The sequence below is a fragment of the Corvus brachyrhynchos genome, unplaced genomic scaffold (genome assembly GCF_000691975.1).
Source record: "Corvus brachyrhynchos isolate BGI_N302 unplaced genomic scaffold, ASM69197v1 scaffold71, whole genome shotgun sequence".
In the NCBI taxonomy this organism is placed as follows: domain Eukaryota; kingdom Metazoa; phylum Chordata; class Aves; order Passeriformes; family Corvidae; genus Corvus; species Corvus brachyrhynchos.
In genome coordinates, this window is record NW_008237609.1 from 2,263,313 (window position 1) to 2,286,825 (window position 23,513).

The window sequence follows — 23,513 nt, forward strand, 5'->3', positions numbered from 1 at the left end:
GGAAATTACAAGCAAGAGTTAGAAGTTAACACGATACTGAGTACCTAGAATAGCATGACAGTAAAGATGAGGATGTGATACTGTTTTAGTGTTTTTCAGATGTGCATGATAAAAAGAGCACAAATATTTCATGGTAGAAATGCTTAAATTAAAGCTAACTTGTATTTCAGAAGTGTGCTGGGTTTATAAAGGCTGTTATTTGCATCCACTTGTAACAGTAGGAGAGTTAAAAAATATCATAGAGTAAAGCAGAGATATTACTGTCTTTTCCTCTGCAATACTTTTAATGATATCACTTTCAGAGGCTTGCAATTCACATCAGTAGGATAATGCATAGTCTTTGAGTATTAAATACATTGTGGCTCAGATCCAGTGAACCTGTTATAGGCATCTAAATTAGATTTCTTGCCCAGGAGCAGAAACAATGCAGTCCTTATAAAATGAAGTAAATACCATGTAAGCCACTGGAGAGAAAGTAAACAGATCCACATGAGTTGTCCTCTTATTTATACAGAGTTGCTGTAGGTAACTTGTAGGAAGCACTGAGCCTCTAAATCCCCTTAGAATTCACACATTACATCTGACTGTACATGATCTGAAAAATATATATGAATTTGCATGTAATAATTGAATCGAAACCCTTTAAATCTTATCTTAGATAACTGACATGATGAGGTAAACTTGTAAATTCCTTCCACAGCTCAGCTGGCATTTGGCAAGGAGTTATTTCTTTGTACTGCTAAAAAAAACCCCAATTAACCAGGCAGTTGTCAGACAGGTTCATTAAGTTCTGACCTTTTCAATATATATTGAGCTAGAGGAAACAAGTGAATGTTTCTTTGCTTAGCAAAAATGGAGGGTATCATTCTATGTCAGTCAATCTTTAAATTTGTCTTTGAGAGCAGTGTGATTGATAATATTAAATGAGAAGCTTTTTCAGTTCTCTGACTGTCTCCAGCGTCACTAAACAAGTGCAGCTCATAAGAACTCACACCTGAGTAGAGTTCCAGGCTTTTAAGATTGGTTCCTACCAATTGGTCTGGGGTAAATCCTAAGTATGTGTGTAAACTCAGTCATCCTCTACACCATTTTGTGAATTCTTTCAATCATTTCTAAATAATTGCATACCAGGAGATTATAACTTGAATCTGAAAAGACTGAAGGTACGATTCAGTTTCTTACTCACCTATGTGTAGAGACTTCTCCACATCTCCACATCAGCTAGATTCCTAACCTCTCACTATAGTGATGCCTTTTCCTGGTCTTAGAATCAAGAGTCATACACGGTTAGAAGGGGAAAAGGGATTTTACCTTGGTATTTTTTTTAAGGATCTTTAGGTGCACACATCCAGGTCAAATGCACCGAAATGCACCCCGCCAAATGCACACCCCCAAAAGATTGGGTATAACATTATAGGTCTTACTAATTAGCATATCTATCAAAGATTCCCCAATGAGAGGCTCAAGTGAGCCCCCTGCCCCAAGGAGCCTTCCCCTGCATGGTTCTGTCTTGGTTTACAGAATGTGTTCTGGAGAGGACCTTGGGGTCTGGGGCACGCTGATCCCTAGCTACGAAGCTTCTAAAATGTTTAGTCTCTCAGCTTGGCAAACAAGTCCAAGAATGTAGGGAAAAAGCACTAGGAATACAGAAGTTGTAAAAAAAAGTATGACGGGGTATACAAGAAAAGGCAAAAAATGTTCATGGCATCAATAGGCAATGAAGATCTAGTGCCCTTCCCAACGCTTAGGAGCAAACATGTGTGCTGATTTGAGAAGTTCCATGGATTATCGTGCTGCCTGGTTCCAAGCAATTTTTCTGGAAACATTTCCTCATAAATCCAGGGCTATATTTACTGGCTCTGTGTGGATTCTTAAACACCTTGTGGCATCTCAAATGGTGCTAAATGCTTGGTTTTGTGCAAGTGGATTAAGCATCACTCGATTTGAACGCCAACCTCTATCAGAATAATATAAATCAGGGAATGTGAAGAAATTTAACAATATTTTTAAAGTAATATTTATGTTAATTTCAAGTAAATAAAAATTAATTACCTTAAGAATTAATAACTTCTCAGTCCACAAAAAATGAATTTTGATCAAGCTTCTAGGATGATCTCCATATTCCTCTATTAACTTACCAATGTAGGAGAAATTTGTGCTTGAAATTTCAGTTGCCTGTATAATGACAATTAGTGGAGTATAGCCAGTAGAAACACAATAAGCTGTTACTTTCAAAATTTTCTTATATAGATCATAGAGTAAAGCTAACTTTTTGACTTTTTTTATAGCAGCTTCTCTGGCAGTGGATGTAGCTTGTCAGCTGATACTTTACCTGAACAAAGATATGATACTTCAATGCAGTGTGCAAGATACAATCCAAAGGATTTCTTTTTTATGCCTTTTAGATAGTTCTAGAATTGTCCAAAAGTCCTGTCAATATGGCTGGGATTTTTTTGTGTAGATAAATGACATGTGAACATTTGTAAACATGTAAACAAGTGAAAGTGATAACTGCTTAACATAGTTATGTGTGACATTCTTTTCCAAATGCATTTTATTATCAGTAAAGTTTAGTAAATACCAGTAAATACCAGTAAATGCTTTGAAGCTCTTACGAGGTGCTTTTCAAATAAAAGGTTGTCTCAACATAATACTCTTTCTTTATCCAACACACAGGCAACTTACCTGACTTTTTATTCAGTGTCTCATGATATACTGAGCATATGGTTCACTACTAAACATTTTAGGGTAAAATTATTGAGTGGAAGAGTGGATTTTCATTAATTAAATCACTTCTTCATGTGGTCATAAAATTATTGGGGAATGATAATGATGCATAGAAAATAAAGACCTTGCCCCTCTTAAACTAATTCTGTGTTGTGAAATACTTAGAACAATAGTTTCATAAAAATGCTGTACTTCTGTTGCTTATTCTATGCATTTTTTGTGAAACGCTTATGAGAATATATGTTTCATATATGTCCCCACTAGAATGTATACACTGTGTCCATGTGAAAACAGATATTTATGGATAAACTAGATTATATTAACTGTTAAATCAATTAGAAGCTCTGGTCATGTAAATAAGGGGATATCTTCCCTTGACCTTTGAAATAGCGCCATACTTAAATGAGTAATACATTTGAGCTACATTCGCATAAAATGATGTCTTCAGTTTTGAGAAGACATGTTTTGCCTTTTGCTTATGTTTTTACAAGGTCATATGATCTATAGTCATTATTTGGCAGGTTTATATCTTTTTCTCTCTTACTGACTGTCAGCTTGTAGATTATTGTTGTGGGTTGACCCTGGCTGGGTGCCAGGTGCCTACTAAAGCCACCCTACCCTCCTCTCCACAACTGGACAGGGGAGAGAAACTACTGTGAAAGGCTCATGAACTGAGCTTTGCTGCTAGTTTTTGGTGTTCCATAAATCATGCCTCCAGAGGTCAGGCAACCATAAGTTATTGAAAGTAATGAGGCCAAAGATCAATTTCAACAATTGTTAACAACAGGTAGTTTTAAAAGCAAAAACCATTATTGCTAATGATGTCACTGAAATCTGTCACTCTTAAGTAAAGAAGGAAGGAAAAGGGAGGTCTAAGAGACGGGTTAGACTTACCCTCCATAATGTTAAGTCCTTATTTTTTGTAGTGTAGTGCTGTTTTCTGCATGCTTCCTTCTCCCTTAGATTGATTCAACATAGTAGACAAGCACAAAATTATAAACATTTTCTCTTCTAATTCTGGTTGAGTCATCCACATTTCAGAGATTGTGTATGTCTTCAAAGAATTCATCATATTTAATATTTGTAACATTTAAACATTAAATATATCTGGAAAAGGTACTTAAATACAGTTCCCCTTCTGTCATGTTTTCTTATCCATCTTTTTTGTCTACTTCTAAGACTGAAGATCGTATTTGCATCAGGAGAACATTATTTATGGGAAAAAATGCTTCTTTTATGTTCCATTTCTCTGTACTTATTCTCATATAAGAGTTTTATGAAAATTACATCAATTTTGGTAGACTACAGCTAGCTGCAGTTAATAGGTAACTACAGTAAAAAATAAAAAGCCAGTAATTTTTAAATATGGGCTATTAGTTCTTATTGACTGAATAATGTTTGTATTCCATTTGTTCCATCTGTCGTGCTTTTACCTAATCTCCTATTTATCACTTTCAGAAAAAAAAAAAAAAATTATTCCGAAGAGCTTCAAATAAAGAAATATGCCTTAAAAAAAAAGGATTTCTCTTTTTTTTTTTTTTTTAATGTGATTGGGTTTCTTTAAGTTTTTGTTTCACTTCCTTTTGAATGCAATTTGACCTCTTGAATGCAATTTGACCGTTTCTTATTTCTTATGTAGTATTTTAACAATATTGCAAAATATACATGGCTCTCAGAATTATGAACTTAGTTTTTTCCTCAAGGAGTAAAGAAGAAAAAGTACAAGGTACTCTAAGAGACATTGATCTTGCCTACCTTTATCTAGAAACTTAACATTTAATTTAAGAAGAGATTTATCTTGAAATAAAGATGTTTTTTCTTCTTTTTCTGGAGAGTGAGCGTACTCTGATGAAGTAAAATGTAGATCTGTGCATCAGTAGAATTTTGTAGCTAGCTTGCATCATAGATTTTGCCCTCATTTCAGCCCCTCTGTAAAATACGTAGATTGATAAAATTGTTGTGAAAAGATATCACTGGAGGCAGAAGCTGGGGTGGGAGGGTTTAAAACAATTGCTGTTTTCCTAAAGTGAATAACATTTGAATCAGTAATACATCAGGTTGATAAGTCAATTGGTCAAATTAGTACCAGTTTCAAAGACAGACCTGGTTGTACAAGGAGTCCAACAAAAGTCAGTATATGTGCCAAAAAAGTGTGGGCATATTTACAAATTAAGCTATAATTTTAACAGTGTCATAAAAGATAACATGGGTCCACTTACAGAAAATAATACTGAAGATTATAATAAATGGGTTTGTTAAATCATAAGCTTTGAAGAAGAGTTAATGTTGTGAAAGTGATTTCAATACCACAGTTTAATTACTTGCCACAGATGCTACCAATGAATGCTCCAATTCCATTACTTAGTTTATTCGAGAGGAAGGGGGAAAAAGTCAGTTTCTTTATTTCTGTATCAAATGTACAGCCTCAGAGAATGTGTGTGTACATGGTTGATTGTTTCTTTAATACATTCTTTAGTGTAATCTAGTGATAAGTTAAGGAAAACAAACTTCAACTATGCTATACTCTTTTATTGGTTTGGTTTTTGTACCCTGACGTGGGGGAGGAATAGGGAGGACTTGTTTATAACTGAAGGGTAGAAAGCCAGTTTAAAATTTTTTCTGAATATTAAATAATTTTTAGTGTGTTGGGGAAAAGGAGTTACAAATCAATTAAATACTGAACACATTTCTGCTGCCAGTACTATGATCATCAAAAATGCAAGCTTAGGAGATGTCAGAATTCAGATTTCAGGCAGAAAACATAATTAGATTTTTCTTCCAAAATTGCAGTCTGAGACTAATCACTATTGCTGCTACGTGACTGATGTCTTTGCAATATATTATCACCTGCGTGCATACAGAGATCACAGACCTGTAGTCAGACTAATGAAAGTATGTGGTGTCTAAGCAGTAAATCCTAATGTAGACTATTCATAATAGAAATTATTAGCTGTATGTTTCAAGGAAGAGCTGGTCTAGAGTTTCTTAAAGATCGTTAAGTCTGCTGCATCTTATTGCTGAGGAGAAAATAATCTTTGTCTGAGAATACAGAAATCTAAGGGATTTAGTGTAGTCTTTCTTCCTGAGTTGGTTGAGCAGCTGGCTTGACTAACACATCATGAATAATTTAGTCCATAAGCAACACAAATATTGAATTTCATATACTGAGTATTTGTCTTACTACAGAAAAATGCCTGGAAATCTCTGAGCTGAAAAAACTTTCCTGAAATCATTAATTAAACATGAACAAGAAAAAAGAATTTAAAACAGATCCAGAATGTTCAATGAGCTGAAAGAAGATGGTAGAAAAGAAAATGAGACATGCTAAATTTGAGGTATTATTAATTGCAGATATTTTTCATTATTTTATTTCTAAGACAAAATATTGGAATGGTTGTTTTAAAAGCTAACAAAACCTCAAAATGATAAATTAGAAATAAGATTATTTTAAAAAATTAATGTAAGGCTCCTGATTACAAGTCAAATGAGCAAAGCAGATGATTATGTTGGCTTTAGCTCAATACATTCAATTCCTAGCAAAACCAAAAATGTCTTTTAGTAATATTGCTAAGGTTCATATGGGTAAAATGGGATTTAGAAATGGAGTTGAAACTTCAGCTACATACAGGATCAGTTTGAAACCTTGTATTCTCTATGTTTAGAAGTTCCCCAAAAAAGTTAACAACTTTTGTAGTTTTTTTACTGTTTAAAACCTAAAGGGGAGACTGAGGGAATATTTAGGTGTTTTCATTTACTTTAGATAAAATCTACTTGCAAATCAGGATCTGTATAATAAATGACACTATTGATAGTACCTCAGAGTGCAAAAATTGGCAGAAAATAATTTTATGACTGCAGTACATTTTATTTTCAAGATATAGTAATTTAAAAGCAAGTTAAGTGAGAAATATATTTGCAGTAAATTCACAATTTTACAGTTCTTGACGTTGTACCTTCTGGTATGCAAAATGAAGGGATTTTTTGTGTACAAAACTGCCCCAATTTTTAAATTAATGCATAATTAATGTCTTTTTATAAAGACATTATATGCATAAAAAATGTCTTTTTATGAGGACCATTCAAAATTTTAATGTTCTCTGATTATAATTCTTAAAGATTGTAATAATGTATGGTTAATCAATAGCCCAAAATACTTTCTCACATAAACAGTGCAAACATGATGCTCTTCTCATTCCTGTTCTCAGGATTTTTTTCATGAGTACTTAATTTTGTATGTATAAAAATAAAATTTGTTGTATATTTTTCCTTATTTGAAAGTATTACTGATGACTGAAATAACTTGCTGATTTTACTTTTCTTTAGTTTCTTTTACTTTATTTTACTGAATAGCTAATAATACTACTACTGGAAACCACTTAAATTTCTAATACGGGCATGTAAATGAATACCTTGCATTGTCAAGAAAGTCAGAATGCTCTATTGCTAAAATCTGTTCAAGAATAAATGTTAAGCAGGATATTTATTTAACATTGAAATAGCAAAAATTAAAGTGATATTGAAAGTAGCAAACCATACCTTAATTCTATTTCCCAGTACCTTTCTGTGATTAATTTCATAGTTATCTTTCATTTTTTACTTGAGCAAAGGAAGAAATTTAGAACTAATCCATAGTATTGGATAATTTTGGATTCTGATATAATTTTATCCACTTTTACAAGCATGTAAGCACCTTCACACAAAAAGTATGTGGTTTGGATGCCAGATGCAGTATGGATGTTTAAGACTGGAAAAGCTGGTGTTGTGGTTTAACCCCAGCCAGCAACTCAGCCTCACACTGCTGTTTGCTCACCCCCCACCCCTGGTGGGAGGAGGGAGAGAATCAGAAGAGTAAAAGTGAGGAAACTCATGGATTGAGATAAAGACAGATGATTAGGTGAAGCAAAAGCCATGTGCATAAGCAGTGCAAGGAATTGAACACCAAGCAGGTGTTCAGCCATCTCCAGGAAAGCAGGGCTCCATCACGTGTAACGGCAGTTTGGAAAGACAGACACCATCACTCCCAATGTCCCACCATTCTTCCTTCTTCCCCCAGCTTTCTATAAGAAGCATGAAACACCATATGATCTGGAATATCCCTTTGGTCAACTGGAGTCAGCTGTTCCAGCTGTGTCCCCTCCCAATTTCTTGTGCGCTTCCAGAGTCCTCACTGGCATAGGCTGAGAGGCAGAAAAAGCCTTGATCTTATGTAAGCCTTGCTCAATAATAGCTAAAACATCCCTGTGTTATCAACACTGTTTTCAGCACAAATCCAAAACACAGCCCTATACCAGCTATGAAGAAATATAACTCTATCCCAGCCAAGATGAGCAAACTGGTAAGAAAATGCACTGTAAATATTCCACTGAAATAGGAGAAACAAGGAAACCTGTTCCAGTTTCTCACAATAAAGCAAAAAAAAATTAAATTACTTAACTCACTATTATGTTTATCCCATAAGTTCAAAGGTTTTTAACTAAGAAGTTTAAATACATTAAACAATTGTCTTTATAACAAGAGAAGTGTTATCCAACAGAAGTAGCTGAGAGTTTATTCCTTTTGTAATAAAAGTAGTAGCACTTCTCAGGGGACTTTATTCCTCTCATATTTGCAGTGAAGCATAAATAGCCTGACTGATATTTCTTAAAATGGGTATATTTATTTATAGCTTTAATCAGAATAGCAATTAAGTTGAAATCTGCAGTTATGATAGTATTACAGGCATTTCCTGCAATTGTCTTATAGACAGAAAATACAAAGTGTCAAACAATTTATTCCTTTCACCACATTAATCAACAGAAATACTTACATTCATATGGCAGTATTATGATGTAGGAATAATGACCCCTACCAGCTTTAGACAGATAAAAATTTCTTCTAGTTGGATCTTTGTCCATAGAAACACAGTGATTCCTAACATCTACAGCAGCATCAGCATGGTAAGACTTTGAAAGGCTGAGAACTATTTTTGTAGAAAGTTTCAAAGCAGTATTTTTATTCTTTCCAGAAAGTCAGATAAACCCTTTATTTGCTTTTCATTTTAATCTGTACAAAGAACAATCGTGACCTTACATTTCAGAGGTCTCCATTCTTTTCTGGTAGCTGCATTACTGTGATCATCAACAATAACCAGCCGTAAAAAAGCTGTACATAGAAGAAGACTCATAAAAGGACAATGATGGCTAATCAAACATCTCTCTTGAAAAACATTCAAAGTGCAAACTTTAGGTCATTAATTCTTCAGATATTTGTTTCATATGGTAATGTGATTCTCTGACTCAAGGTTGTCAAGTGGCTCCAGATATATTTTGGATCAAGGAAGAGACTTACGGGCTTTCTTAAATGAAACGTGGCATGAAAATCCACATTTCATTAATTCACAATTCATTTAAAGGACTTTTAACTTTTGGTTCTTCTGTTACCATTTTTAATACTATTAAGATAATTCTAATCCTCTGTTCCACATGACATTGGCATGTAAGTTTCTAAGGGCACAGAACACTTTAGGGCTTTTCAGAGGGAGAATGCATCTAGATACTGCATAATTTTTAGAGAACTGGAAGTTGCTTTCTGTCTGTGAAAAAATTAATGTGTTTGGGTATGAAGTTCAATACTAATCAGTGTACAGAATAATTATGTTGTTAAGGACTATTCAAGACTCTAAATCATAATAAACAGACATGGGCAGATAGAGACCACATAATGCATTATTTGGAATGATGCTGTCCCTCTTTTGTAAGCTTCCATCTACTGGATTACAGATTAAAACTTTTGCATGTGCTTAGTGTTTAATTTTGGCATGCAGGGAGTACTTTCTCACTTTGTTCACTTTTATAGACCTGATATTTGTCCTGGAGGAAATACCCATGTTTTTTCTTTTTAGTGGTAGGAATCCAATGGTGTTTCATCATCACCCCTTTTGGATAATTACTGTGTCTGAGGCACATATCAAGGTGGAATCTGAGGTTAGTTCATCCTGACTGAGTGCATATTGTCACACCTTGCACTTTTCACAAGGTAGAAAGCTCTATCTAAATAACCAGGAGGTGTTCTGTGCCTCTTCAGAAGTATGAGGTCACTATGAAAGCTTTGGTGAGGCAGCTCTTTGCCTCTTCCATTGCCTTGTAGTCTCTTCCAAGAGTGGAGTAAAGGAAAGGAGTGGTCATTTTCTTTCCAGGTAGGTGGTATCCCCTTTTTCCCTAGCAGTGGCTGAATTTCATCCTAGATGACACATGTTCAACAGGGTAGAAAGTGACCAGTTCCATGTCTCAGATGATCGTTTATGTAGAATATGCATGATTTTGCTTCATATCATTCAAATCAAGTATTCAGATCCCCATGATCATAGCAGCAAATCACTGGGATAACAGAGGATCTGGGGAGATCTGTCAGGAAGCAGCAAATGCAGAGCTGCTCCTCAAGGAAGGAGGGAGCTGAGGGTAACAGCAAGGCAGGCAGCAGTCAGTGCAGTCCCATGGTGCACCCACTGTCAGTCACTGAGCTGGTACCAAACTACTCCTTTTGTGCTGATTAGACTTGACTTTCCTTTTGGCAGTACTTGAGTACTTTGCACTCCAGAACTCAAACTGAATGTGCTTCACCGAGTTGAACATGCCTGTTCCCTGCAGCATGGTGCTGAGAGTCATTTGGAAGTATATCTAACAAAGGACTTTTTGGGGATTTTAACTGGGAAAAATGAGAAACATGATGACACGAAGTTACAAAAAATTCTCAGGATATTTCTAGTCCAAGAAGTTCTAGCAATGGTAATTAACTATGCTGGTGTAGCACTGGTATTGTAGTCTTTTGAGAAGCTACAGCTTTGTGAATTTCCATGTTACAAAGCCCAGCAATATTTATTTAATGTTAGATACAATTCTCTCTTAATGAAGGATGTCATAGACATGGAAAAGAAAGCTGAACATAATATGGTTTCCAGGGAAACATCCTTACTAACTGAATTTCCTGGTCAAGTGCATCCTGATTTAATAAAGATATATTGATTGTTTTGACATAATCAGGAAAGATAACTATGGAGTAGAAAAACTTTGAAGCAGATTATTGAAATTTAGACAACATGAAACAGCTTTATATAACTTCTGGTTACTAAATAGTAGCTTCAATTTAATTTTTTTTTTTTTTCCACTATTCACAAGTTTTAGCCTTTAGGAAATTCAGAAATACATTGTTTATCACAAGTTAGCCCATGTTCTGAAAAAAGTGAATAGGAGAGAGGAATGAATAATTTATTCTTTTTTAGGATATGAACAAATGTTCCTGTCCATTTTAAATTTTTTATTTATAATTTTTCCATTATTTTTTCCATTTCCTATTCATTTTTAAGGTGAATTTCTAACTTGAAAGAAAAAGAGATTAAGCTTTTATTTGTGGTTGGTGAATTAAGTCTCAGAATTTTGTGACAGAACAGTGTTCATGGATTATTTCTTCTTTATTTGAAACACCTGGCAACTCAGTTGAAAGATTTCAAAGATGAATATTTGCTTTAAGAGCCTAAGGACCTCTGTGTAAAGGAGTCAGTCTAAAAAGCAGTCTAAAAAGAAGTCACCAATATTGTAGTTGGACTTTGATCCTTACTGATATAATAAGCTTGCCATAAAAACCTTTGCCATCAATTTCATTAATTCCGTTAAGCATTAGAAAGTCTATGTAACTTAATATTACCTCAAATTTGTGCAGAGAAAACTGGTAATTTGATTTCTTAGCTCTCTTGTGCCTGTGTTCTGTTTAGTTAATGTTGACAGAGTACTCTGTTTGGTTCAGTAGTCCTAAATGTGTGTTAAATCATTTTGCAAGAGAAAGCATCATCCTGCCTAAAATCTGGACATGGTTTGTTTTCAGATCTTTGATTTTATAGTCTCCTGAGCAGTGTGCTGAACACTTTAAAGGCAAAAAGTCACAAAAAGAATACATGAAAAATCTAAACATTATGAGATAAAAATTAACTTAGTGTTATGAAATATGCCTAGCACCCCTGTTTATACGCATACTTTTAATATTCTTATTTAGTAATGTTAATTGAATAATAACCAGAACAGGCACACACAAATACACAGAAACCTTTATCACAGAATGACAGAATCACAGAATCATAGAATCATAGAATGGTTTGGGTTGTAAGGAACCTTGAAGATCATCTCATTCCACCCCTCCTACCATAGGCAGATGCACCTTCCACCAAATCAGGTGGCTCAAAACCCCATTCAGCCTGGCCCTGAACGCCTCCAGGGGTGGGGCATCCACAATTTCTCTGGACAACCTGTTCCAGTGCCTCACCACCCTCACAGTAAAAAATTTTCCTCGTAATATCTAATTTAAACCTACTCTCTTTCAATTTGAAACCATTCCCCCTGTCACTACATGCTCTTGTAAATAATCTTGCCCTATCATTCCTGTAAATTCCCTTCAGGTCTTGGAAGGCTGCAATTAGGTCACTCCAAAGCCTTCTCTTTTCTAGGCTGAAGAATCCCAGTTCTCTCAGCCTTTCCTCATAGTAGAGCTGTTCCATCTGTCTGATCATCTTGGTGGCCCTCCCTTGGACTTGCTCGCACAGGTCCATGTCCTTCCTGTGCTGGGGACCCCAGAGCTGGATGCAGCACTGCAGGTGGGGTCTCACCAGAGCAGAGCAGAGGGGCAGAATCCCCTCCCTGGCCCTGCTGCCCACGCTGCTTTGGATACAGAACATGTTTGGCTTTCTCGGCTGTGAGTGCACAGTGCTGGGTCATGTCCAGCATCTCATCCACCAGCAGCCCCAAGTCCTTCTTGGCAGAGCTGCTCTCGATCTGCTGATACGAGGGGCTGTAGCACGTATTGCCTTTCTTTCAACCATAGACTCATTTCATGACTGATGCCTAAAATCAGAAGCAGATGACAACTGACTACACGTGCCAGCTGTTAATATTTTAGATGTCACAGAAAACGTGTTATCTGCCAAAGGCTGATAGATTGACAAAGGACATTCTAGCATTCTTCTGCAGCCATTGAAGCCCATATGAAATAGCTGAGACTTCTTAAAAGGCAACTGCAAAACAGTTTCCATATGTTTACATATATATGTCTGTGGGAAGATACATCCTCAGACTCTGGGAATGAAATTCTCCTGCTTACTGGCCTTTAGCTGCTTCTCTGAATATAATTTGGTCTCCTAGATAGATGTTCTACAATATCTAGAAATTTACCACACAGTACAGATATGCTGTTATATGCAATTAAAATTTGCTCTAATTTGGATGACTTAGGTTATCTGAGATATCTACATGGATCTGGCAGATATGGCACAAAATCTGCATGAGCATTGCACTCTTCTGGCCTGACATCAGTCAGATCACAGAATCAAAGAATCATTCAGGTGGGAATAGACCTCAGGAGTTCTGTAGTCCAACTCCTGCTCAGAGCTAGGTCAGCTGTGAGGTTAACCCAGGTTGTGTAATTCAGTGGGATCTTGAAAACTTACACGGTGATTTATGACATCTCAAAAGCTGGTAGCTATGTATATACAGGTAAGTGAATCACACCCCTAACATTTACAACTCCTTCTTCTTTGGAAGAATAGAATATTCTTTCACCTGTATGTACTGAGCACTGTTGGTTTTGGAGTGGGGCATTATTTTGGTTTGGTTTTAAAAACAGGGGATCTTCCTGCAAAGAGATGCCTTATAGGCCCTTTCAGTAATATGCTGGAAACCATTAAAAATTTGTCAGCCTACAAGAGAACATTTAGTTTTCTTCAATGCCATCAGTAAAAGATTAGTAAGATTGTAGTCTTAAGCGCTGGTGAAACACTGGCCTTAAAATCCTTTAAAAATCAATTAACTATTTACTTTTTGTCTGTATTCCAAGAAAAAATAGCCCTGCATAACTGTATTTTAGCATGAAGAAATATACTTGTGACATCCATTTGTGTCTGTCTCTCATTGCATGGTATTACTTTTCTAGGAATTTCTAGGATTTTATATTCATTTAATGTCATTCACAGATACTGGCTGACCTGGAAAATCATGCACTTTTTAAGGATGACCTAGAATGCCAGAAGCTTATTCTGGAAGCCATGAAATACCATCTTTTACCAGAAAGAAGAACTCTCATGCAAAGTCCAAGAACTAAGCCTAGAAAATCTACAGTTGGAACACTTTACGCTGTTGGAGGAATGGATAACAACAAAGGTATTATAAGATATTTGCTGCTTTATGAATTATACTTCACATGTTCTTTGTCAGAAAATGGTGAAATAACTTTCTGTTCCAATATTGGTGAGGGGGTGTTTAAACCAGTCAAGAAATGCTGTCAAGACTTTTGGTCCAATGAAAATCTATGGATATTTAAGGAAAAGCATAATACAGTTAGAGAAAAGAAACTGAGTTTTGAGTTCATTCTTTCTTCAAAATTATTATAATTTTCAGAAAAAAAATTAGCAAAAAAAAATAGAATGATAGTAATATACCTTAGTTATAGACTTCTAGAAATTATTTTTCCTTTATAAGTCAAATACTTCTCTCAGTTTCTTTAACCTATGAAAAAAGGCAGTTTGATATGCAGTGTATTCCATCCTTAAGTAATTGTCTAAAATATTATGGATGATTCATGGGTCTTCCAATGCAGAAATTTGTAAGTCTTCTAGAGAAAAAGGATAACTGGCTTTGACTAGATTGCTAGTTTGTCATAAAGGAAGGTAAAATTACCCCCATTTTTCTGTGCAGAAAAATAGGAAGAAGAGGAAATTTTATTAAAGCATTTTGTTGTTATTTGTTGGGAATAAGAGTTATGATGATAGGTTGTGCTTTCATTTCTGGTAAGTTTAATCCACTGAATTCTTGAATGGAATGAACCAAAATATTTGAACTAAAACTAGCTATATTATAAGCTTATATACTCAAAAAGGCTTTTTCTTTTTTGTGATATTAACCAATAATTGCACAGCACTTAAATTTTCACGTCCATATTTAGACTGAAGACCAAGCCTTCAGAAACACTAGTTCTAATATAAAATAAACTGTACTTGAAAAAAGTATTTTATAAAATTATGTCTTCAGTTTCACAACTGCGTCTTGGTGTTATTGCAGTTGTTTCACTAAATAGCTGTGGCTATTTATTCTCCAGGGAGACCTTATAACAAGTCACCTTCCAATACCTAAAGGGGCCTACAAGAAAGTTGAAGAGAGAGTTTTTACAAGGGCATGTAGTCATAGGACAAGGGGCAATGACTTTAAACTGAGATTGTAGGTTTAGATTAGATACTAGGAAGGAATTAGTTACTGGGCGTGGTGGTGAGACACTGGCACATGTTGCCCAGAGAAGTTGTCCCATGCCTGGAGGTGTTCAAGACCAGGCTGGATGAGGCTTTGAGCAATGTGGTCTAGTGAAACATGTGCCATCCCATGGCACAGGGGTTGGAAAGATGATCTTTAGGGACCTTCAAACCCAAACTATTCAATGGTTCTATGACAATAAGAAATTGTTGATGAAAGAATCAATCAATACATATATATATATATTCTTAAAGTAGCTGCAGATTATTTTTGTCCTTGTAACATTTATAAACAATTGTGTAGCTAAATGTTAGGCAGGGGTGTGCACAGAACATTGTCTCTGGATGATAAAATACAAATTTCCTCTTACTTAGGACAAATTACAATACACAAGCATTCAGGTAGCAAATGACAGTAAACCCAATTTGAGTGCAGCTGTATTTGTTCTCATTTTCTATTAATATCTGTTCCTCAATAAAAATACAGAAATATTTAGGAAGACAGCACAAAGTATAGCACCATTACCACATCAACACACAGCCTATTTTGCAGATTCAGGTCAGGCAGAAGCAGTTCATTTTTGTAGCAGCAGGAGAAAACACAGAGCAACAGAGGTTTAGCCCTCTGTTTCTGACTGAAAACTACCAGGACTTTTATGCATTTGCAGCAGATAAAAACTGCTTTGAGAAGAGGCCTGGTATGGCAGAGGAGCATCTGCATAACAGGAGCCTGTGTTACAGCTGATGCAATGTGTATTCCCAGTCACCCAGGCTCTGCAGCTGTGCCATCTCAGCTTGAATCTGTTCAGCTCATCCCTCTTGTGATCCTGCTGTGTTCTTGACTAGCTTCTGTGCCCAGTGAGTCTTGTTTCCATACGTCCGTTCAGGAGACCTGAGTGCTGTTTGCCTGTTTGGAAGAGTCACTGAGTTCATAAAGCAAGCCTGAATATTTGGGCTGGGAGATGATACTGATACTGTATTATGTCTTCTCAATAATTAAAAATTTATTTTTCCCCCACAACTTTCTTCACTGAAAGGCTGATATGGAGGGTTGCAATTCACGATGATGTATTTTTAATGCTTCCTGATGTTTGCTACCAAATGTGAAACTGTTGCAAATAATTGGATGAGCTAGACAAATTAGCAATTTATTAACTAGCATATAAAATAGTGTCTAAGTGCAAATATTATGAAAGCATTTGAAGGTTATGTGGCTTGTCACATAAAATGTAGCCTAGCATGCTAAGTTTGTTTTGAAATGTCTTCTATAATTATCTTCCTTTCCATAAAAACGAAGTGATAATTAAACTCCAGCAAACAGCAACTGGAATTCTGCCTGATGTGAAAAATTAATGCAGCATAGTACTAAATGGATAGAGAGGAAAGTATCAAAGTTAGATAAATTTGTAATTTTAATTTCCTAGATGAACTAAAATAATTTAAGTCTGTTTCCACACACCTTCACTTATTTATTAATTTAATTTTAAAGGTGCATCTAAGAAACCCATTTTCTCTATATGTCTGAATTAATGCAGAGATATATTGATTGGGATGCATTAATAGATTGGGGGTATGTGCTTCTGACAAAGTTCCATTCACTTTACCCATTAATATTATCACACTGATTTCTCTAATCTGGATTAGCAGGATTCAATCATCTAGTAGTATACAAAAGTCCACACATAAAGAAGGATGATAGACTGAAATAAATGAGTAATTGCAAGAAGTGGGCATACAACAATTTTTAGGAATGATTAAGCACTGGCTTCCTGCAGCCATCCTGGAATCCCAAACACAGAGCAGAAGCCAAGTGGTAGAACATGATGTATATGGTCTATGTTAGATGGTGATATGGAAAATTATGAGCAGGAAAAGATGCAGCAAGCGGAGATTGGTGTCAATAATCAAGCAGTGTTGTAGTGATGTCAGAATGCTGATTAATTTCTCATGAGGTGTCCTAGCCTGTCTCACTAGGTAGCAGTTAGAATAAAAAGGGACAAGGGGAACTTGCAGAAAAAGAAAATAAAAGCATTATGGTATCCATGATCTAAAACCATTGGTATATATTATTTTTGGAATAGTCCTAGACTAGTTCATCAAAGTCCTAGATTAGTTGTTTACTGAATCCAAGTCTTGAAGTAAGTGCAAGGGAATAAGAAAGGAAAAGTTGCATGAGCAAGAAACTCTTCCATAAAAATGTGGCAGGTCATTTAATAAGAAGATGGAATAGTCAATTTACTGAAACACTGATATTAAATGTGTGCTTTTCATTAATCTTGTGACTAGATATAAAACCTGCTGCAAAAAGTGCCCTGATGGTAAACAGGTGGGGTTCATCATTAGTCTGTATCAAGCAATATTAAAAGTCCTTTCATTATTATTATTCATTATTATCTAAAATAACTTTTAGAAAGATCTTTGCTATTGCCACAGATATATTAAAAAATTAACTTTTTGAAATATGAAATTGAGGTCTCCAGTTATTTTTTCTTATACACCCATGTTGCATATTTTTCCTTTTCTTTAATCTATTTTTAATAATTGCAATAATTCTTTTTGCTTCACAAATATGATTTATCAAATGTGGTTTATTACATATATATATTTATTATTATTGTTTCACAGGAATGTCATCTAACATAGCTACATAATGTTACTCTTGTTCCAGTGAATTTTGGAGATGTCTTTGTTTTTCTGGGCTTTTTTAGTTTTGTTTTTTTTGTTTGTTTGTTTTGTTTCATTTTTTTTCTAGCAAGACATTTCTCAAAGCAGATATCATTTAAACTTTATTTATTTTAATTTTATACATTCAAAAAACCTATTGTAAATACTGTGAAAGAAAAAAAAAAGAAGAAAGTAAAATCCATCCAGATTGTTATATGGCATTTTGCAAGTTGTAGAAATTGCTACAAACCACTTTGTCTTCACATACATAAAACATTTGACAGCATTTATTATCTATCCATTTGATGCACAAACCTATCTTGAGTAAACATCTTATCTTCATCTTACCTGCATTTTCATTCAAAATATACAGTGTATGGTAGCTGTCTTTAATTTTCAGAGTGTGAGTGCTTAAAATCCTATATTTGTATAATACACAAAGAGCAAAATCTACTTAAGAAGATAGAGTATTTTCCTTTAAAAGAAAGAAAAGTCCAAAGTTTTTATTACTGAATATTTCTCCCTGGTGTGCTTTTTGAAAAGTTTTATAAAAATGTGCATAATTTGTAAGAATACTTATGTATGTGTATATATCAGCCCCGGTCTGACTCCAGGAGCAGCCCCTGTCAAGCAGGAACATAAACAAACATGCTGTGGTTAACCATGGCATATATAGATGTTTCCACAAAACAAAAGAACTGAGAAGTGAGAAATTGATGGTTCTTCTTGCAATCCTACTTTTTTTACTGATAACATCACCTATATGTCATTACCACTACTCTCTATGAGTTTCTTCTGCCTTTGGTGCTAATTTGTTTTCACCTGTCTTTTCCATGAGGACATTTGTTATCTTAAAGAATCATGTAGTCATAACCTTAAAATACCTCAGGAGGACAATAAGCCAAAATAAATTGTGCCTCTGACATTCCAAGCAGCTGTCTGTATATCACTTTTTATTTAGATGCCTACAGTTCTACGCTGAAATCTTGTCTGCTCTCTTTAAGTAGCAGTTCTATCTCAGCCAAACAACTCCAGTGTTTCCAAGTACCAGAAGTGAGTAATTTTACTGAGATAGATGTGAAGGAGCAGCTAAGGGTACTGGGATTGTTTCAGCTGCAGAAAAGGAGGCTCTGGAGACATGTTGTCACTCTGTACAACTACCTGAAAGGAGATTATAGCAAGGTGGGATTTGGTGCCTTTTCCCTAGTGACAAGCAATACAATGAGAGAAAATGACTGCAAATTTCATCAGGGGAGGCTTTGATTGGATATTAGGAAAATTTTTTCCACTGAAGGAGTTGTCAAGCATTGGAACAGGCTGCCCAGGGAAGTGGTTGAGTCTCCATCCCTGGAGGTAATTGAAAGATACGTAGATGTGGCACAAATGGTTTAGTGGTTGACTCCACAGTGCTGGGTTAAGGGTTGGACTCAGTCATAAAGGTCTTTTCTAACCACAATGATTCTATGATTTTGTGTTTACTCAGTTCCATGTAATATATTTCACTGTTCTTTCTTATGCTTTCTGGAATTAATTTTTTCAAAATATTGACACATTTAAAGATTTTTTTTTTAAACATAAAAATGTGTGCTGGCATAATCCAGTGTTTTCCCAGACATTCTCTAGCTAGCAATGGAAAACACTGGAAATGGAAAGCAATTTACCTTAAATCTAAAAGGCACTAACAAGTAACATTCCATTAGCTTTAGCTCAACATTGTACCAGTGACCAGCTCTGTTTTCATTTTTCACGCTTTGTAGAAGACTCAACAGGAAAATAATAATGGAATATATAAACAGGAACAACAACACAGAGAAGTATACTCTTGTTAGAATAATCAAGATAGCATAGTAATGTTATCATGGTGGGTTTTCTTGAGAAAATTAGAGCACCAGAGTAAGTGGCAGGCAGGCTATGCAGAATTAATAACTAAAATTTTCAGTGTCTGTATTGCAAATATGCATTGAAACTTACTTTGCCTTTTAGGCTCCTTAAACAGAAAAGACGTAAGTTAGCTGTTAAAAAAAAAAAAAAAAAAAAAAAGAGATCCACTACTTTTTAAAACAGAAAACCAGACAATGGATTTTGAGAGAATTAATCTTTTGCAGAAATGTATACTTTTTAAATAGCCCAAGAGTTTATTATTGAATATACGTTTGATAAACTACAAAGATAAATATATGTACTTCTTGTATTCAGATAGAAACAAAACATTCTGGAGAGAGAAACCATAATCCATGAAATAACAGGAAGTAACCTCATGAAGTTCAACATGGGGAAGCGCAGAGTCCTGTGCCTTAAGAGGAACAGCCCCTGGAACCACTATAGTTTGAGGGCCACTCAGCTGGACAGCAGCTTGGCAGAAAAGTACCTGGGGTCATTTTACCCCAAACATCTGCCTAACAATTGTTCAGGTATTTGGAAACAGCAATATTGCATGTGCAGGTTCTATCCCTGGTAGCAGATCTAGGGAGCAGAGGAAGCTGTACAGAGCAGCCACCCTCTCCATCCACTGTCTGCTCCATGGCAGACCTTGCACAGGAATTTTAAAGCATGTGCTGCTATCAAAGAGGAAGATATGAGGGGATTATTTTTCCCTGTTTTCATTTGCTTTTGGTTTCTCTTGAAGGCACTGAGAAAGATTTGCCTCAATACTCACTGCAGAGGTGAGAGATGTTCCCAGTAGATCTCCCCCCTGGCAGAGGGTAGCATGAGAGGTCACTTTACATACCTTGCTACTAAGACAATGCAGTGCATCTCTTTGAGGACTGGGGCTACATCAAGAATAAGGAAACAGTCTTTTCCTGGGCAGTTATCAGAAAAAAAGATGGTCAAAATACCACTATTTGAGGTTTAAATACTCCTCTATCCCTTCTCTTTTCAGTCATCAAATTGCTTACATCTTCCTCACTCTGGTCAGATCTCACTGGAAATACTGCTCAGTCCTTTAACAGCATCTCAGACAGGTGATGAAAGGACTGGAGCATCTCTCCTGTGAAGAAAGGCTGAGAGATTTGGGACTGTTCAGCTCAGAGAAGAGATGACCTCCAGAGGTCCCTTCCAACCTCAACTGTTCTGTGATTCTGCAACATGTTAATGTAATTGTACAGTAAAAGTAGAGCTTGGCTAATTATTTCACCAGAGGAATATGAAATATACTGGCTAATCACTAATGAGATAATTAAATGTATAAATCACACTAAAATTCTCTTCTCGTCCAGTTCTTGTAAGTATTAATATGACTACTTCTTTCTTTTCACCCTATGATTTTCAATATGTTCCAAAACATTCAGTCTCATAGGCTAATTAGCAGTTAAAGTACTTTGATTTAGCAGTGCATTTCAGAATAGAAAAAGAACCAACCCATATTTTAACACCATCTGGTACTTTTTCAGTACCTATTTTATATCACTAAATTTCTGGCTTTTTTTTTTTTTTTTTTTTTATTCAGTGTAATTATCTCCTGGAACTGCTGATTCAGTTACAGTTTGAAATAAAAAGAAGATCCTGAAGTTACCTATTCTGAAGCCTCCGTGGCTTCAAATGTAAGAGAAGAGCCAAAGTTATCACATACAAGATAAATTTTATCATCCCACAAAATTCTTCCGTTGTCAGTCTGTTGCCCTGGAATTCACACCTGTTGGTACAAACCAGGCAATTATGCAGACAGCACAAGAGGCTTCTGCATCATGGGTGTGTTAGGGGGATTATTATCCTGAGAACAACCCTCTGTTCCTCCTCGTCACTTCCCTGAATCTTATTCTGTTGTCTGACATTTCTAGTGCAGGTATCATATTACTTATTAAAATACACATTAAAAAAAAAAAGAAAACTTTGTGTGTGGTCTAGAGAAGACACATGCCTGGCAGATGGATAATTTAGAGAACTTCTATACAATCAGAAACCTCGTATTTTTCTGTACACTAGTGAATTTCTGTTCCCTGATCATCGAAGTTTCATTGATGGTTGTCACCTACTGGTATTGGCTTTTGAGTAAACCACCACAAATTCTGAATCTTGTTCTGGAAACAGTTCAGTGCTGGAACCACCCTCAATAACCAGGGTGGATACTACTTAAAAAATGGTGGCACCTTCCAGGACAGTCCTTCAACTCTATCTTGCACCTTCAGCTACGTCACAAATCTCCTTGCCAAATTCTAGGAAATGCTCCAAAAGTCTCTATTTTAAGCACAAGAACATCCAAGTAATCTTCAGTAGAGCTTTCACCTTATTTTTAACACTCTGAACTGGAAAACCAAATAAAAACAATTATCTTTTTGGACTACAGATGGCACCATATAGAATCCAATCGGTCTTACCTGGGTCCTACCCATGAAGGTTAGGAATAGTACCCTTTGCAGCAGGTTTACCTTAAAGGGAAATAGTTGAAACAAAACAGAATCTCCCAGGAACTGAGCTAAGGGCTAAGCAGTGTGGATGAGCATCTCTACATCTATAATGAAAAATAGTGAAAGAAGCCTGGGGGTAATGGGAAACTGGTTGCAGCACCAAACTGCTCTGTTCACATTGTTTAAGCCAAATCGTCATTGAAGTAGCTTATTGATTTTGTTATGGTATGCAATGAACTGCCAATCAGATGAACCATGTGTTTAGAATCAATATCAATCATGCAGTAGGTAAACTACAATACTAGACACTTACAAAATACGAATTTAGATCTTTAAATTTCTTTACATTCTTCTTGAGCAAATCCCTCAAAATTCTAGTCGCAGACACACGTACATACACACACAAACACAGGTACATAGTCTGTGTAGGTCACCATCACCTGCTCCCCACTGGTGGGGGCTCCAGTGAGTGCACACCCCTCCTTCAGAATATGTAGTTCCCCTAGCATTTGCTTTTGTCCACATGTAGAATTTTGTTTTTATTGTTAACACATTATTTGCACAATTTTCAGTGGGACCAGAACTGTTTTAAGAAGAGGCACGTATTTTGTTGTTGAGCAAAGGTAGACTATCATCCTGCATGATAGAAATCATTAATAAAAGTAATTTTTGTAATTTTTAGACTCCATAAAAATATAAAATAAATGATGTTTGTTTTATGTAATAAAACATAACTTTGTATTATAAAGCAAAGTGCACAACATCAAAGACATTGCCTAAGATCACTGTTGAAAAGCTGTCAGTTCTGATACTCTCAAAAATATAAAGATTAGTGGAAAAGACTTGTATTGGTTTTAGAGAATTCTGCTCATATAGAATAATTGAATATTCCCAAAGGTTTCCTGATTTTTTTTTCCCCTATCACTATGTGGCAAATCCTTCTGACCTTTTAGTAGATTTTTTCACTAAAAAAAGTAAGATTCTTTTTGTGTATGTGGTATAGATTTTTGGAGTGCTTAAAGGAATTTCTAGGAGTCTTATTACAGAGTAGTGAACTGCTACCCTATGCTACCATTTTTTGTATAGCTATTTCTTTACCAAAATATTCTCCTTGGTATCTGCATCAGCAACCTCAGGTCACATTTGTTCCACTTGAGTCACTATCCTTTCAGTTTGCAATGTAACGTTGCAGATCACTAGATCAAGGTCATAATTTTGTGCCTACTCACAGCAGCATCTCTAAATCTTGAACAACATGATCAGAGTACATGTCAGCAACAGCTTTAGTAATAGCAAAATCAGCAGAAAGTCTTACAGGAAAAAAAATGTAGACATTTTCTGATGATAAATGTAGAACTCCTACCCTTCTTCATGGGTTTAAATACTGAATCATTCTACCAACAAGGAAAAAAAAAGGTACTTTTATGTGGAAATGTCTACATTGAATACAAAGATAATTTGGCAAAAGGGAGATGTTTAGGATTTTCATCTGCTTCTGAAGCAATTTTCACTTTGTT

General features: G+C 35.5%; 1 protein-coding gene across 2 annotated transcripts in view; it reads left to right on the forward strand.

The window, feature by feature from the left end:
• KLHL1 (kelch like family member 1) overlaps positions 1–23,513 on the forward strand; it is a 133,322-nt gene that overhangs the window by 69,245 nt on the left and 40,564 nt on the right. For both annotated transcript variants that reach the window (XM_008631642.2, XM_017731622.1), the window contains exon 5: positions 13,718–13,904. In XM_008631642.2, the coding sequence (XP_008629864.1) occupies positions 13,718–13,904 (187 nt within the window). The remainder of the gene's footprint in view (positions 1–13,717; positions 13,905–23,513) is intronic.